This window comes from Corythoichthys intestinalis, chromosome 10 (genome assembly GCF_030265065.1).
Source record: "Corythoichthys intestinalis isolate RoL2023-P3 chromosome 10, ASM3026506v1, whole genome shotgun sequence".
NCBI classification, from domain to species: Eukaryota; Metazoa; Chordata; class Actinopteri; order Syngnathiformes; family Syngnathidae; genus Corythoichthys; species Corythoichthys intestinalis.
The window spans coordinates 22021843-22039143 of record NC_080404.1 but is presented as its reverse complement, the minus strand read 5'-3'; the positions used below and the strand labels follow the sequence as shown (position 1 = coordinate 22039143).

Sequence of the window (17301 nt, the reverse complement as noted above, 5' to 3'; positions counted from 1 at the left end):
TATAAAGACGCCAACGGTCAGTTCCAGATGACCTCAGAGGTCTCAATGCTAATGAAATACTGTAAATTAGTAGAATGGTGCTTAACAAATGACAATTCAGTTAAATAGCATATAGTAATAGCCTTTGGGGGCTCTGGATAACCTTAAAATGTACTATATAGGTTTTGTAACTGAAATGGACTTTCTCTGAATCTTTTTAAATGGCTGAATTATACACAGGTGAATTTTTCTAATATGGGGAAAAAAAACCTATGTACATATAACAGAGTTTACAAATGTTTTGAGGTAAAAGGCACCTTTTATTGTTTCACTTTAAAGAATAAAGCTTCAGAACAACCAACCAAGAAAACATGTACAAGTACAAAGTAAAAAAAAAAATTAGAGTGGATAATGTAATTCAGAACACAATGACAGTGTCACACAGTACATAAAAAATATAGGGAATAACATGAAACTTTTATGTTGAATAACAAAGTGAGTGAAGCAAGCATAACACTGTGACCAAGGGCAATCCAATTTCATTCTTTGCGTTTAGCATTAAATACCGATCGCCTTTTCTGCTTAGTTAAGTTTAAATTGGCCAAAAATACCAGACGATAAATGGCCTTTTCAGAAGTCTAGGAAAACAAATAACATAGGATGCTAAAGGAGCCTTAATGAAAGAACATCTCCATGAAAAATGAAATCAGCCCTTTGTCCTATTCCAAAGTTAATCACAAAACTACAAAAAGAAATAGAAGGAAAATGTATATGCATGTATCAAAGTAAATATGGCCTATACACAGGCTTCTTTTTGCTGACGGAGAGGAGACTTTACGTTCCACTGTCTTGGTCTAGCAGGTCTGCAAGACAGAAAAGTTTACTTAAGACATTAAAGTGACAATGATCTCTGTACCTGAAATGAAATTAAAGGGAGTCCTCGGGTTACGATGTCCTCAACCTACGGCATTTTGACTAAGCCGCCCACGCCTCGTCCCCCCATTTATTCCCCTGTCGTTTCTCCGCTTAGCTATTGCATAGTACTTGTCTGTGTTTGTGCGCCGGGAGTATATTTGTCTTTTTCACCCACCTTTTCTTAAAATATGGCCCCAAAGAAGAAAGATGGTCCAGCCAAAAGAAAAGCAATTACAATGGAAACTAAGCATAGAAGCATAAAGATTGGAGAAACGACAGACATCGACGAACATTGGTGACATTGTTCGTCGTCAAATGCAGTTTTGTATTCACACAAACCAAGGAGTAGAAAAGTATATTGAATGAATGAAATGAAATGTTTATTGTCATCATCATCGGTATCATTGACAATTACAAAATGTGATATGATTTGCCCGAAGAAAGAAAGAACCGAAGAAAGACAAGGGCAGACGGGAGAAGCACATGCTTATCATTACCCGTCCCCCGTTAACACTATAAATTTCATATACAGGTAGTCCCCGGGTTACGACGTACCCGACTTAAGAGATTTCGACTTTATGATGCAGGAGTCTCGTACGCCATTTTCGTTTCCAGTCATTTTTTTTGTTTGTTTAAATAATGTTGACTTTTGTTTTGTGATGCATGCTTTTATTTTAGCGCAGGCAGCATAGAGCAGGTAGGACTTTCACACGTGAGTAGGAGCGCATGTACACACGAAGAAGAACGTATTCGCGCACATGAAGAGCGCAGCTTAGTGAGAGAGAGAAAGGCTGCACGCTTATTTGTTGCTTGTGAAGCATCCATAGAGGCAACACCTGTATATAACACATTTTGTACAGCGTTTTCAATTGTGGTCGAATACTTGGGGCGAGTTTATGTGATTGTTTTTGATGATGTGCGGACGCTAACTGATAGATACTAATTGTTTTAGATTGCACCTGCTGTATCAGCAGCTTGTTATATAGCAAATTTGAATTGCTTTCATTGAAAATGAAACTGATTTAATTTCATCTTTATTTTTGTTTCATTCTGCAAGTGTTGATGTCACAAGCAGCTGAATCAAGTCAGCAAACTACACGGACGTCTGACATCGTCATTTCGGAACTTAGCTCGCTCTCTAGATAGGACTTAGCTCCAAAGTCTTGGCGCGTACAGTAAAATAAAGTATAATACATGTTTTTGGATAGTTATTTTGAGATTTGGGGGGTATTCAAGGGTACTTAAAGGGTAAATTACGACTTGTGCAGAAATTCGGTTTAGGTTACCAGCGTAGGAACGGAACTCGTTCATAGCCCGGGGACTAACTGGAGTACCTTTAAGGCAGCGGTGTTAAACAGGTCCTCAAAGGGCCGCAGTGGGTGCTGGATTTCATTCCAACCTAACAAGATTAATGCCTTTTCACCAATCTGGTGTCTTACAAGTGTAATCAGTTGATTGCAGTCAGGTGCTGCTTGTTTTAGCAGAAACCTCATTGGTTGAACTGTCTGTGCTGGGTCTGTTGGAACAGAGACCAAGACCCACTGCGGCCCTTTGTGGAATCTGTTTGACACCCTTGCTTTAAGGGGACCTTCCCACACTCAAATTTTATACATGATTTTGTCCAGTTCAATTCAAATTTTGCTATACTTGCACCATTTTTAACAGAAAAAGTTCTCTCTTCAACTTGTGGCTTGCAAAGTCCTCAAACATTCCTCAAAGCAATCTTATTTGAATAACGCGGCAAAATGATATCTTGCAAATCTTTTGTGTTGGTGGTGTTTCAACTCATTTATCATCATATTTGGGAACTCTACTATGTATTTTGAGACTTTGAAAACACTCATGGCTATGGTGGGGGTACATGAGGGCTCCACATATGGCTACAGGACAAAATTACCATTTTGGACAACTTCGTTTTGACAACTAGTTGGCCATGTGGGCATGTGATGATTGGAATAAGCTTTTTACCCAATCAACAGGTGCCTTTCAACAATATTTTCGTGGTTATCCTTCGTAAAAATGTGCACTGCCATTTCCAAGTCAAAGACTAGGTATTAGCTGGGATGGGTAGTTAGTTACGAGTTACATTTACTTGTGTAACTTAAGAAAAATGTACTTCGAAGAATAGTTTCACTACGTAATACTTTTACTTGAGTAGATTTGTGAAGAAAAGCTGCTATTACGCCACTACTTTGGGCTACACTAGTGGTTATAATTTTCCCCTTTATTCTACATATTACTTTATTTGTGCCAGATTTCCACAGTGACTCTACCCGTTTAACCAATGAGATGTCGCAGCAATAATCCAATAACTCCATAATACCAATTTGACTTAATAATACAGTCACATGACCACACACAAGCTTCCATTCAGAAGTCCTATTATCACGCCGACCTGTTTAATCACGTGGTGTCTTTAAAGCACAATAAAAAATAAACTTTCACAAAGATTTTACATTACTCCATCAACATGACTTGAAAACTCGGACATCAACCACTCTCCTAGTTTTTATTTTGTACCGATTGACCACGGACAACCTGCCATTTGATTTTTTAATTTCATGGTAGCAAATACATGTCCTCCAATAGAGGGCGCTCATGCTCTTTGGACAGTTGATATTTCATTTCTGTAGATTTTCTAGTCTGAATTCTATGATTTTTGTGTATTTTATGGCTTAATATTGTTGTCTAATAGGTCATAGTACAGTATAATTATAATAGTTTGTATAGATGACGTTGTGCTAAGAAATAAATATGCATTCATACATTTTCCAGGCCACTTCATAGTTAAAATAAAATAAAATAAAATAAAATAAAATAAATAAATAAATAAATAAATAAATAAATAAATAAATAAATATCATATATTGTAATCAGTTACTCATTACTTGAGTATTATTTTCACCAAATACTTTCTTTTCTTGTATTTGAGTAAAATGTTTGGATACTTTACCAACCTGTGAGTATAAGTACATTGGAGTTCAAGTATCTTGTTTAAATAGATAAACAAGTAGATTGGTGCAGTGTCTGCAGAGTTGCTGACTCCATTTACTGGTCATCTATAGTTGTATTAAGTTCATTTTGGGTAAATAAAACAACCTAAAATACATTGTCTGGGATAAAACAAAAATTTAACTTGTTCCTAACAATACCCATGACTCATGAGTGACTGAAAGAACAAGATTTCAGAATTGAATTTCCTCAACAGGTAGTCAGAGCTAACACTTATAGGTAAGAGCCAGAACCTCGCTCATCCAACCTCGGAGTAGAGCTGCTGCTCCTCCCTGTTGTAAGGAGCCAGATGAGGTGGCTAGGGCATCTGATAAGGATGCTTTCTAGACACCTCATGCACTGGAATAAGGCCAAAAGGACGAACCGGGACATGCTTGGGAGATTATGTTGCCCGGATGCCTTGGGAACGGCTTGGGATCCTGCTGGAGGAGTTAGACAAAACTGCTGGGGAGAGGGAAGTCTGAGCTTCCCCGCTTTAGTTACTACCTCGGTGACCTAACTTCAGAAAAAGCCAAGAAAGCAAAGAAAGAAAGAAGAGAAAGAAAGCAAGGCAGGAAGGAAGGATAAACTAACTTACTGCTCTTCACCCGACCGTACTTGAAGAATGCTTGACTCCTCATGTGAACCTGTCAAAGCAGAGAGAGGTTATTTATGTTTCTGAATGTATTACAGTATGAAAGGGGGAAAGATAAGCCTGGGAACAACAAACTTCTCTCCTCAAGCACCAAAGAAAATAACTGTTAAAGTAACAGGCAAGGCCTAACCTGGATAAATGACTAATCAGACCCTAAAGGGTGCGTTCAGACTGCAGGCATATCTGATTTCACTCTGATTCCTCCTCAAATCCTATCTCTAGGGCTGACTGTTCAAACTGTTTTTAGCAAAAATCCAAATCTGATCTGGGCCAGATCAGACTGGGCTACATTATTGACCAGTGTTGTTAATCTTACTTTAAAAAATTCATTACAGTTATAAATTACTTCTCCCAAAAAGTAATTGCATAAGTAACTCAGTTACCTAAATGTAAGAATAATTAGTTACTTGGCAAAGTAATTGGTGATAATTTGTTTTTTTTTTCCTAAAAAAAAAATAAAATAAAATAAAATAAAATAAAAAGTCACACAATGTGAAGTTTAAAGGGTTTTTGGGACAATTGGCCTAGCCCAATTCTCTACCCTACACTTAACTAGACACAGGGGTATTTCGGATATTGCGATAACTAGATAGTAACCTTTGCTATGTGTGGAAGTCATTTAATGTTGTGAATCAACCGTTAAAGTTGTTAAAATTGCTCCCGTTATTGCATTAGTTCCCTTCTGTCTACTTTTGACATGTGTACGTTTTAAAACTCTTTCATCAATTAAAGATAGATTTAAGTCAAGATTTTGCTGATTTAGGAGCATTTTAGATGAAAACACTTAGGTTCGCTAGGAAGTTTCTCTACAACAGAGCCTTCCTGAGAGGTCAACTGCTTTAAAATTGCAGCTGTTTACTAACGCATCTCGTTCTTTATACATGTTGCTAATGCCGCCCTGTCTGTCATTTTCATCTAGTTCTATATTATGTGATATCCACCGTAGCATCATGTGGGCGTAGTTTGTAGGCTATCAGCTACAGTCAAGTATTATTGGAGCCACCTAGCATCGTGTTTGCAACGCAGTCACAAATCACTTGCCCCCTCCCCACTCCTGCACTGCTCTCTCGTCTCCGTGACTCCATCTCTCTCGCGTCATTCAACCAACATACATGTAGTAACGCATAGTAACGCACGCCTTTCCCGCTTCAGTAACGGTAACGGCGTTGCCAAGATGAGAAAATTAATTAATTAGATTACTCACCACTGAAAAAAATAATGCCGTTAGTAACACCGTTATTAACAACACTGTTATTGACCCATTTGACAGGTTGCTTTGGCAAAGAAGGCGTATATTATTGTCCCCCCCACCCCCCCCAAAAAAATCATGATCATTTAACTGGTGGGGCGGGGGTTTCCAAACAATATTTATACATTCAACAGATGAATGTGTTTGAGAATTGCAAGCTTTTGTCTAAACATAATTTAACAACAGTAAGTGTAAGAAAATTCATACCTGCTGTTTTATCACTGTAAATGGCACTGACTCCATCCTCAAAACTTAAATTCTTGCCATCACCTGGAACAATTGATTGAATATTGTAAAGTAATCCCAAGAAAGCCGCATAAATGTGTTTTGAGCATCATACCGTTGGGTGTACTAAAGGCTCTGTTCGTCACACCAAGAGAGATTACTGCAACAAGAACATACACATGCATGCATACAATATCAGTATTATCGAAGTGGTAATCGAAAATGAGTAGTGATGTTATAATATATTTGCTTTAATAAATTGCTGAACTTGACAAGCAGCCCAATAAGAATTTAGAAATGAAGCAACAATCTTGCCCACTTTATCTCTAAGGTCAATGTGTAAAAAAAAAAAAAAAAAAAAGAACTGGAGAGTGATCATGGGCAAAACGCTTAACCTTATTGGTTTGTAATAATAGCACCTAATTAATTGAAAGAAATTAGAAGCTAAAACCCAGAGGAGGGCTATAACAGCACAACAAACCTGATATACAAAAATATGACAAGATTCAAAAACAACTGTAACAATCACTAATGCTTGTAAAATTAATCATAGGCCTCTAGTCCCTCATACAGTACCATCCACTAGCACCCCCTGCTGACGGATTTTCGTGACTACGAAACTTGAAATCTTGAACTTGAATCAATGCAGTAGCTTTCTTTCTTTCGTTTTTTTTAAACAGAATACACATTAATGTTGGCAAAAGTTATATTTTTCAAATGTATGGGTGAGTTGTCTTCTGGCTGACTTCATTGGTATAACGTGAAGCTATCATGAAAGTACAGGAGATGTGACGATATGAAATGTTCTAACCTTCTTCAGCAAAGTCAGCAATTTGGAATGAAAAAGGGCAAAACTATTGATGAATTGCTAATTTTCTACTATATAGAAACCAAATGTAATGTATTGTATGTGTTTAAACATCACCTGATGTGTGTATTTCTTCCCAGGTAAGAGACTTTGACTGTCGATCTGACTTTGTTCTTGGCAGGATACGTATAAGTCTGTAACAACAGTTTTTTTTTCATTACCATGCATATACAGTACATACTTGTGTTCAGATATGATCAATACATTTGAAGCATCTCCGATTAAATCCAGTCACGGAGGTGGGGTAGGCAGTACCAAACCCACTTTAGTTAAACACCATAATTTTAAGACTAAACTACAAAATTTCTCACTCCCCACTTAAAACCCTGCGGTTTATAATCCAGTGTGTAAAATTAGTGGATATTTACAGGCAAATAAGATGCATGTCTTTTAGTCTAATGCTACCTTCATGTGGTGTTGTAAATACAGTATATACCACTTGTCAAATCAAAAATTGCATGTGAAACCTCTCTTAAGTGGTATTTTCTACTGGAGGACTGGGATTTTATTATACCAGAGTTTGAGATTGGAAGGCCTTTTACTCTTCAAAATGGCACAGCACAAACAGGAAGGTATGAATAGTAGGAAAGTACTTTTTAAAAGAGGATTTATCGTCAATTTGCACGTGTTTTGTACGGCAGCATAACGTACTGTACACATTAATAAAACTTTCTTTTTTGTTTTTAACCAAGTGTTTGCTTAAATTTTCGGTTACAATTACAAAAACTACCATTTGCATTTTGATGCGATTTTCTCTGAATAAGTAAAGGATTTTGCCCACGCAACAAACCAAACTGAAGTCCCTGTCTCCTATGTATTTTTTTGATACGACATCAAAAGCCCATAGGCAAAGGGGTATTCCAAAAAGAGGGTTATTTGAAAACTAAGTAAACTGTGAGATGGGGGAAACAGTCTTTATGTTCCATTTAGACAGGTAATTGAAATTCTGAGTCATTCACCATGGTAACAGTATCTGTGAACATAACCTGCTTAATGGCAGGTTCTCTTTAAATATCTTTAATAATATTTCATTAAAGTATACATATATACACATATACAGTGAGGAGCAGAAGTATTTGCACCCCTTGTGATTTTGCACGTTCACCCACTTAGAAAATAGATAGAGGTCCGAAATTTCAATCATAGATATATTTCCACTTAAAGAGACATAACTAAAGAAAATCTGTAACTCACATTGTATGATTTTTTAAAATAATTTGTGATTTACTGGGGTTCACAAGTATTTGTACCCCTGAGAATGAGCAATAATTATGACACTCAAAGAGTAGTCAGTCTACCTTAAAAAAATAGTCCACCTTTACCCCATGAATAACCACCCACCCACCACCCGTTTCAGCTCATAATTGTCACCTATGCACCTTATAGTCAGTCATAAAGGTTATAAACAATGACACAAAAATAAAGCACTGTGGCAAAAAGAAATGTAAAATTCCCAGAGTAAATTATGCAAGCATACCTCTCGCTTTGTGCACGCCGATGATTTTGATTCAATGGCTGTGGAGTTGCAAAGTTGAAAGAATGTGCCACCCCCGACCTAGCAGGAGAGGAATGGACCGAAGCCTGCTAGAAGATAACAGAATAACCAAAGTCAAAAACTGAGGAAACCTTAGTACACTATGAAGCGCAGATAAGATAAAGTGTAAGCCATCTTTTTTTTGTTTTTAAAATAATGACATTTTGACCAATAATCTTTACTATATTATTTAAATACTGTATTCCTAACTTGGTTCAGTTAAAAAGCACAGAGTGGCTCTGAACTTGCCTGCTTCCTCGGTGCTCCTAATATTAGGGTATGTAGAGGAAGAACAAAGCGGGCAGGTACTTGCATAGTCAGGCACGGTGTTATGTCACACCGTGACCAATTTCAAAACGTGCTGTTTGCAGAAAGCATTCACTTCTAAATGCAATGAATTAAAAAAAAGTACACAAATAACACTTAAAACATTGTCCTTGAAACATTATGAAGAAAATGATAATGTCTTGTATGTATTTTGTCTTGCTCATTTTGCTTTAAGCTGGTCTACGTTCTTACGTGGTGTAGCACAAACTTGGTGCTACCAGTCATATAGAGTATACGAGCTCCCACTTGTAGTCTGCCCAAACTCTAAGTGTTAGCCAAGCTGTAGCATCACATTTAAACTTGTCTTGAAGAGGAGAGGAGCACTGCGGCACATGTCAGAGCAGAGGTGGTGGTAGGGGAAAGAGGCGGAGGTAGGTATCACCAAATGTTTTAGCAGCCACCACCGGCAGACGATTTCTCACACACAGGTGAATTATTCAGAAAACCACTCCAACTATGTTTTTAACCAGGGAATGACCATATAGCATGCTTAAAAGCATATGAAACTGCAAAATTTGCATGAGACCCCCCCCCCCACCCTTTAATCCATTCGTATTTTACTCGGGAGGGAGGACAAAAAAGGAAATGACCGCACTCAGTGGGAAGACAGGTATTCAGGCCTTCAACAGCCTCCAAAGTCTGTTCGGCATATTTTCTGCGCAACTGTTTCATCGTGGCTGTTCACAAGTAAAATTGTCTAGTGCAAAGAAGGGTGACGGGGGGAAAGATACTTAAGGGTGACGCCGCGTTCCCCATCGCCCAGCCCAAAAAGTGAAACGCCCTTCACCTGTGTGAAAGATGTTGGGGGCTGGGGGGTAACATTAAGAGTGTGCCACTATTTTCTATTTGCTTCCGTATACCAGTGTTCATGCTGTGCGCTTAATATAGTCACTCTTCAATTGATACATTCATACTAGAGTTGTCCAATAATTACTTTTTAACCGATAACCCGATATTGTCCAACTCTAAATTTCCGATACCAATATCAACCGATACTGATATATGCGGTCATGGATTTAACATATTATGGCTAATTGCATTGTGATGCCCCACTGGATGTTTTAATAGTGATAATGACCACTTAACAAATCCCAGGCATCACAGTTTGGAGACGTCTAATGATCAATAAGCATAACTGTTGTGCTAAGCTGTGACCAGCCCTTGTACAATGGCAGAAGGCTTCTACATTCACAATGATGGCAACATGCATATTGGCCCAAAACTGATATGAAAAACAGATGTCTATATTATCCGTTATCATTTTTAAAATGCTTCTATCGACCGATAATATCGGACATTTCTAATTCATACCTTTTCCATCAGGTTGCAGTTGTCCATCTGCTTCTCCATATCGCGCTCCTTCTCGGCTTCCTTTAGAATGAACTCCACTTCTGCTGCTAGTTGGTCATCGCCAGCAAAAAACTCTTTCACTTCATCACGGTAGTCCTGCATTGTCACCTAAAACAAACAGAATCCCTTTCTCACACATCCAGAGCCTTAAAGAAATCATGCAACGTGGTATTCCAGTTTTTCTTGCATTATATAAGATGGTACAGAACAAGACTGCACAAGAAATAGCTTTCTTGAATTTATAAAAATTGGCATATTAATGTACTGACCCGTAGGTAGGCTGTGAGATCTTTGAGGACAGGGGACTTTTTTTGCTCAAGTAAGTGCTTTAAGTTGATAATTAGAGGAACTGTGTTCTCTATAAAGGCCCTCTTCTTAACCTGAGGATCCAAGAAAAAAAACCAAAGGTGACATAATCTGAACCTGACAATGCTGTTTACTTTTAGGTAAAACGCAATACACTCAAACAAGTCAATTTATTTCACCCACTCACCTGAGAAGCCACCTTATTTTGAGCTGCTTGAAGAACGACTTTTGTCATAGTGGCCATGTTCGCCTCTTCTTGCTCCTCCCCTGCAGCAATTCCATCTGGTTGAGACATGGCCTTCAGCTTCATCTCCTTAAGAGTCAGTATGTTGAAGGTCTCAGATAAAATATCTGCTCCACCTGCATCAAGAGGCAGCTCCTCATCTGCAAAGCAGGCTGGAATACAAAAATACAGAATCAGGCTTTTGTTAGAGCACATTGCCACAACAAGCTGCAAGGGTGAAAGAGAACTTGGCATTGATTTAAAATTTAGTTTTGTCTCATTTTCAATATCAATATAAAAAAATGGAATTGAACAGGGGTGTGTGTGTGTGTACGTTTTATATTCACTGTATTGGCCGATTTTGTCTCGAGTCTGGGGAGAGCTATGTGTAATCAAAAAAAGTAGCCAAAGTTGCACTCCGTTGCACTGGATGGGGAAAACTAAAATAAATAAATAAGAAAAAAAACCTACGTGGTTAAAGCTGTACTGTTATTCCGAGAGAAAAAAAGTCCAACTGTTACTACGAGAATAAAAGATCATTAATTTTAAAATTAAAATAAATGTAAATAAATTAAAATTAAGATACATTAGAGGAAGGATATATTTGTTTGAAAAAAAAAATTCTTAACAATATCGTATATCGGCAATAATTTAGTAGAAAATATATCGCCCACTAAAATTTGCTATCACGGTAGGCCTATTTGACACATGGAAAGCTGGCAGGCTCAGAACTATTTGAAGCATTTATTGCCTTAATTAAATATATGTACTGTGTACGAATGTACACTAAATAGCAAAATGTGGTCGGATTTAAAATTTCAAAAGTACTCAAAATAAAGTCAGTGGCACAAGGTGTCACAACTAGAGATGCACGATAATATCGGTCACCGATAATTATCGGCCGATAATGGCAACTATGACGTCACACAGATAATCCAGATCAAATGAAATTCAACCGATAATGCAAGCCGATAATTATATACTTGATTTACCCTCCAAATGTGCGCAATCAACAGTTTTGTCCAATTCTGCTAGTTTTAAGGAGGTGTTTTTGCAGTGTAGTAATGTGATATATGTTAGGAATGGCTTACTTTTAAAGGCATTTTCGTGCAACTTGGGTGTTTACTCTCGAAGTAATTGTTGCCAAAAGCTTACCATTACACAATGTCATTGCCATTGTTTCGATGTTGGAATTTACTACTTGTTCACATTTGATGTGGAAAAAAATAGCACTAAATTATATCTTTGCACAGTAATATTTGATCTTTGTATACTTTAAAATTTTATATACATATTTGAATAGAATTATCGGCGTGACATTATCGGTTATCGGGTCGAAGGGGCAGGAAATTATCGGTTATCGATATCGGTTGAAAAATGTATTATCGTGCATCACTAGTCACAACGCATTATTAGATTGATCATTTTTGATCAAGAAGGCAAACACATATTAATGGTTACATAATGGCCTTGTATTTCATCTGCAAGAACCATTTTAAGGAAATGACCATTTTTTTAATTGAATCTGAAATTGCCTAACTTGATTTGCTCACCCAGTACATTTTGATTTATCCTGTTGGATATGTTGAAGCGCTGGGCATCAGTGAAGTGTTCTAGTAGAAAACGGTAAATCCGAAAACGTTTCTCACGGTGCTGGGGCCCTTTTAGAGAGAACCGAACCTTTTCACTGGAAATATTTGGGAAATGGAAGAATGAATGCAGTGTAATAAGCAGAGGCTGGTTAATTAAAAAAAAAAAATCATTTCTCTTGGCAAGTTAGCCTCGTATCATATTCCTACCTCTCAGTTTGAGGGAACTTGTTGTAGGATTTGTGTGCACTGTAGGAATTGAAGTGGTAGATACACTCAATGAAATGTTGGCTAAACATTTCTGGGTTTTTCCGCAGCAGTAAGTGAAGAAGGCAGTATTCACACAGACTGAAAGAAAATATAACTGTTATTTTCTTATTTAGGTTTTCTCCAAGAGTACCAGCTTTAGGTGGATGTCCCAGCTCATGACAGGCACCGGGTAGCACAAAAATTAGTGTGTCATGTAAAAATACATTTGAAAGATTATTAGAAACAGGGAAGCAAAGACTAGTGGTAAAGAAGCTGAAGCAAGTGTATATAAACTTTCCATGAAGTCCATCTTGATTGAGTGAAAATATAATTTGAGATTGCAAGTAACTTCTTACATGTGTAACTTTACTACTCAGGCTAAAGGAGCCTAATGCACTCAGGACAATGTCCGGGCATAGATGAATTCTGGAAAAATTGATGACACAATACCCATGTAAATATTCAATATAATTAGATATTTTCCAAATATAAGTTAAGAAAGGTTTCATCATTTCATCATGTCAAAGAATAGAATATAATAATAATCAAGATCTATATTGCATCCTTTTCTCATTGTGTGCCGTTTTAGTTGTTGCTCATTCAAATATGTTTGTGTGAAATTGATTGCTGGCTTTTTAAATGAAAGGCTTAACATTTTTAATTTACTGCTTCTACACAATGTTGGACCATTTCTGAGGCATATAAAGGATGGAAAAAACAATCTACCTGGCAATGGCTGGGACAGGATCAACTAGAGCTACCATGAAGCGGAAGAAAAGAGAACCCTTCCATTTCACGAATTCCTCCTGGAAATACCCCAAAAAATGGCTTTGTCATTCATAATAAGCACAATGATAATAAATATTTTACAGTGAAGTATCCAGAATGCCCTATTAGCAAAGGGTATGATGAGTTGGTTAAGTATACTATAGTTTTTCAATCTGGTTCCTGACAGAATTTCTAATTGATTATAATTAGGTGAAAATCACACACAAAATCTGGAAGCAGGAAGGGGCCAAATACTTTTTCACATCATTGTAGCTGGATTGTTAATTAACTATAACCATTGCGGCTAGGAAAAATTCTCCCATCTTTCCTAAACTTACTAATATATATATTTATGCAAAACCTGTCTGTACCTACCTGGAGAAGGTTGGTCAGCATGATGAGAGTCTGCTCCCTGATGATTGTTTCATTGTCTCGAAGACAGGCAGATATGTTGGGGATGTAGTGATCTACTACATTTGTGTATCGAACACATAGATCACACATTATCACCACGACATTGTTGCGCACAGCGACTTCTGTGCCGATCTCTAGCTCCCTAGCGAACACGGGAAGGTACTTCTGGACCAGTTCCTCATGCTGTAGACACAGCTTACCTATATCCAGAGAGACAACGTTAAAGAAAGTCACCCTTTCTCGCATCATATAGAACAGGATAGCAAGAGTTTTACTTACCCAAAGTAATGACACCATGTGCTCTGACTATGCTTGGCATTGCGTTTTCTTTGAACTGGGAGACAGGCAGTGAAGCTGGTAGCTCACCCTGACAATCTGCCAGTGGTAAAGACAGAAGATCAAGTTTGATTTTAATCAGAGAATCTTAAATGTTCTATTTTACCCCATGATTTAGATATTACAATACAAAATATAGTGGCATGAAAAAGTTTGGGCATGCTCTGTATGATCAAAATGTTTTATGCTGCTGTATGGAGGAAAAGTCTGAAACGACTTAATTTAAATCTCTAATAGAAAGTGCTAACAGCAGTCAGTTTGAGTTATGATTGTCCAAAAGGTAATTTGCTTTAAAGGAGCAAAATGTAAGGTTGGTGGCTGAAATTGGTACTGCAACCGGGATCAAAATATTGAAGTGCATCTCCTTCGGGCTGCCAAATAAGTGCGTCACAATGGAGAATCAAGCTGCGTTACCCTACCAATGTTGCATTTCAATCAGAAACTAGAAAATACGATTTCTCGAGAAATTGTGGGGGCAGCTTGCTATGCTGGTCGGTACACTTGTACTACAAGTACGTTTACTACAAGTATTCATACTTGTAGTACCATTAAATGGAAGTACACACTCATGGTTTAAGTACATGCAAAAACACTTACTTGTAGTACACGTACTTGTCGTACAAGTAACCATAGAGGAGGACAATTAAGTACATGTTCTTGTGGTATAAGTAAACGTACTTGTCATACAAGTGCGCGATGTATATGAATATACTTATTTCTGCAACCTTAGTTTACAAAGCCGACAGAGCCCTGGTAAACTGGGGGTATTGCACAAAAGTATGGTTTATAAATTCAAGGATAATCACAAAGCCACGACTTGACCTGGCCTGATTTCAACACTGCATTCATGCAGGATTTAAAGGACGTCATTTTTAATTGAATAATCCATAATTGTTTCATGAATGGCATGTTTTACGATTTCAATTACTATGAAAAAATATTTTTGCTCCATCACTCTTGGTATTATTGGATTCTTAAAAAGTGTTTTGGGTCACCCTGTCTTCGGGCCATATAATGAATGATTAAAGTGCAAATCTTACATATTGCTGCTTTAAAGTTCCCTCAAAATGTTAATTTCCCCTATGACAGACAAAACGGACAGAATTGAAGAAAACACTATGGGTGTAACGGTTTACCTGGATGTATTGGACCATTTGGGTTTTGCATGTTCGGTTTAGTTCTATGATTTATTTTCCTTCATAAAAGTTATCACTCGCGTAAGATAACCACTGCATGCTGAACCGAAATCCTGCGGGAGTTCCCGCATGGACTGTCAGACATTACATAAAGAGTGAATGAGTACCTAGCGGGCATGACAAATGCAAGTGAGAAGGCGGAGCTAGAAGATCCTTACTACTTACTTCTTGACTACTGTTGGTCCTGCCCACCTTGAGTAGTTTGCAGCGGGTTTTTTTTTTGTTTGTTTTTTTGAATAAGAATTATTTTATCTATTTGAAATATCACCCGATTGATGTTGTTGTGTTGTTTATGTATACACATTACAATATATTGTTCACATTTTTAAACATTTTTCAGTACTGAAAATTAACCAAACAGATTACTTCAAGAAACCGAACAGAAATTATATTTTTGTGTACTTCTACATCCATAGTGAATACTAGGTTGGCTGTTCGCTAAATGCCCGTACAAAAAAACAGCCTTTCAGCAGTACAAATAAACATATCCATATAATACCTGGGAGTTTGTCTAAATGTGTGGTAAGGATAGATTCCACAAGTAACACCATTCTTTTGGTCACTCTGGTAGGACAGTTGAGCGATGCACAACCAAAGGTGTGAAGGTGTTTCACCTGAAAGACACTATCAGTTCACAAGCACGTCTTGAAATGACAAAATAAATGTCTAAACCGCTGGTGGGCCATTTAATAACCAGTATATAAGGGAGTCCTCGGGTTACAAGTTCCATTTGCATGGATTAAATTGGGGAAAAACATTTTTTTTTGACCGAAACCTTTTCTTTTATTATTAAAACATTGTCGAGACTAAACATTGGGAGCGGATAATATTGTCTAAGTGGTATTTGAGGTGCTTAATTCGGTTAAGGTAAATCAAGCTATATTCAATAATAATGAAATTTTCAGTGTACATTAAATGTATTTTAATAACAATACCTTACTTTAAATACAGTAGCAAACAAGAAGAAATGCTGTTGTAGACCAACTGCATCACTCGAATGCTTGCCTTCAGTCTCAAACCTGGAAGTTATCATCATGTTTGAAGTTTCCCCAAACTTCTTGAGGAAGGAAAAAGGGCTATTACAACCCGCACCATTTTTTGTGTATAAGTAAAAACTGGTAGCCCAATAACAATTTAGGAATGAAGCCACAATCTAGCCCGCAGTCTATCTTAAATGCCCAATGACAAAAATAAGAATTGGGAATAATATACTCTAATTAATGAAGTGAAATTAGAAGCCAACAGAGGGCTGTAATAGCACTACAAACCTAATATACAAAAATCATAGAACATGATTAAAAAAACAACAGTAAAAATCACTAATGCTTGTAAATTATTCATATGCACCTAATTTTCTCATGGATTACCACCCACCAGCATCCCCTGCTGACGGGTTTCCATCACTATGAGAACTTTAAAGCATGCATTACTACGGTGGCGACATAACCCGAATTTCCGTCTAAGTCAGATTTCACCATTAAAGTAAATTTACATCAAAGTATTTCAGGTAAGTAAAAAAAAAAAAAAAAACGAATACATTCCAAAAAAATGATGCTTCACTTAGCATTACTGCTAAGAAGTGGATGGAGAGTTGGGGTTTTCAATGGTTTATTTGCAACCGAAATCACAGTACACAACTACTATTATACCAACAAAACGAAACCAAACAGCCTTTGCGCTCCCTCGTCAAACCTCCCTCTCTCACATTAAACACGAGGCGCGTTTAGGGACAGTCCAGAAAACACAAGACTCAACACATCAAGTTTGCAACCTGAAGCATACATCCAACCAGATTCATTACATTACTGCCCTTATTTTTACGTTATGTGATCTGGATGTTTCGCGGACTTAGTTGGTGATGTAAGGTCTGTCTGTTTTTTTTTTAATGATATCAAGCTTCATTCCCGTAGTAATTACATTTCTTTTGGGACCCAGCTTTCTTCTTTGGGGCCATAATGTGGAAAAAAGGAGGGCGGAAAAGGCAGGGATCCTCACTGCGTACAAACACAGGCAAGCACTAGCTAACGTTGTAAAGTCGCAAAGTCGTAGGTGAAGGACATCATACCCCGAGGACACCCTGTATTGTTTCACAGCCCTGAGCAGTTACCCGAAATAAGACTAATACGC

The 17301-nt window shown here is 37.4% G+C and overlaps 1 protein-coding gene across 2 annotated transcripts in view; it reads right to left on the bottom strand.

Moving 5' to 3' along the window:
• Nucleotides 1-298: 298 nt before the first annotated feature.
• Nucleotides 299-17301, bottom strand: part of ncapd3 (non-SMC condensin II complex, subunit D3) — a 33531-nt gene continuing 16528 nt past the window's right edge. Inside the window, exons 21-35 of one of the 2 annotated variants that reach the window (XM_057848682.1) lie at nt 15674-15788; nt 13922-14017; nt 13604-13842; nt 13187-13266; nt 12422-12559; nt 12176-12309; nt 10587-10795; nt 10363-10473; nt 10055-10201; nt 8360-8466; nt 6940-7016; nt 6130-6174; nt 5997-6059; nt 4484-4532; nt 299-842 (exon numbers count right to left, since the gene is read on the bottom strand). In XM_057848682.1, coding sequence (XP_057704665.1) covers nt 776-842; nt 4484-4532; nt 5997-6059; nt 6130-6174; nt 6940-7016; nt 8360-8466; nt 10055-10201; nt 10363-10473; nt 10587-10795; nt 12176-12309; nt 12422-12559; nt 13187-13266; nt 13604-13842; nt 13922-14017; nt 15674-15788 — 1677 coding nt within the window. In that variant the 3' untranslated portion in view covers nt 299-775. The remainder of the gene's footprint in view (nt 843-4483; nt 4533-5996; nt 6060-6129; nt 6175-6939; nt 7017-8359; nt 8467-10054; nt 10202-10362; nt 10474-10586; nt 10796-12175; nt 12310-12421; nt 12560-13186; nt 13267-13603; nt 13843-13921; nt 14018-15673; nt 15789-17301) is intronic. The other variant, XM_057848683.1, reaches the window with a different exon arrangement.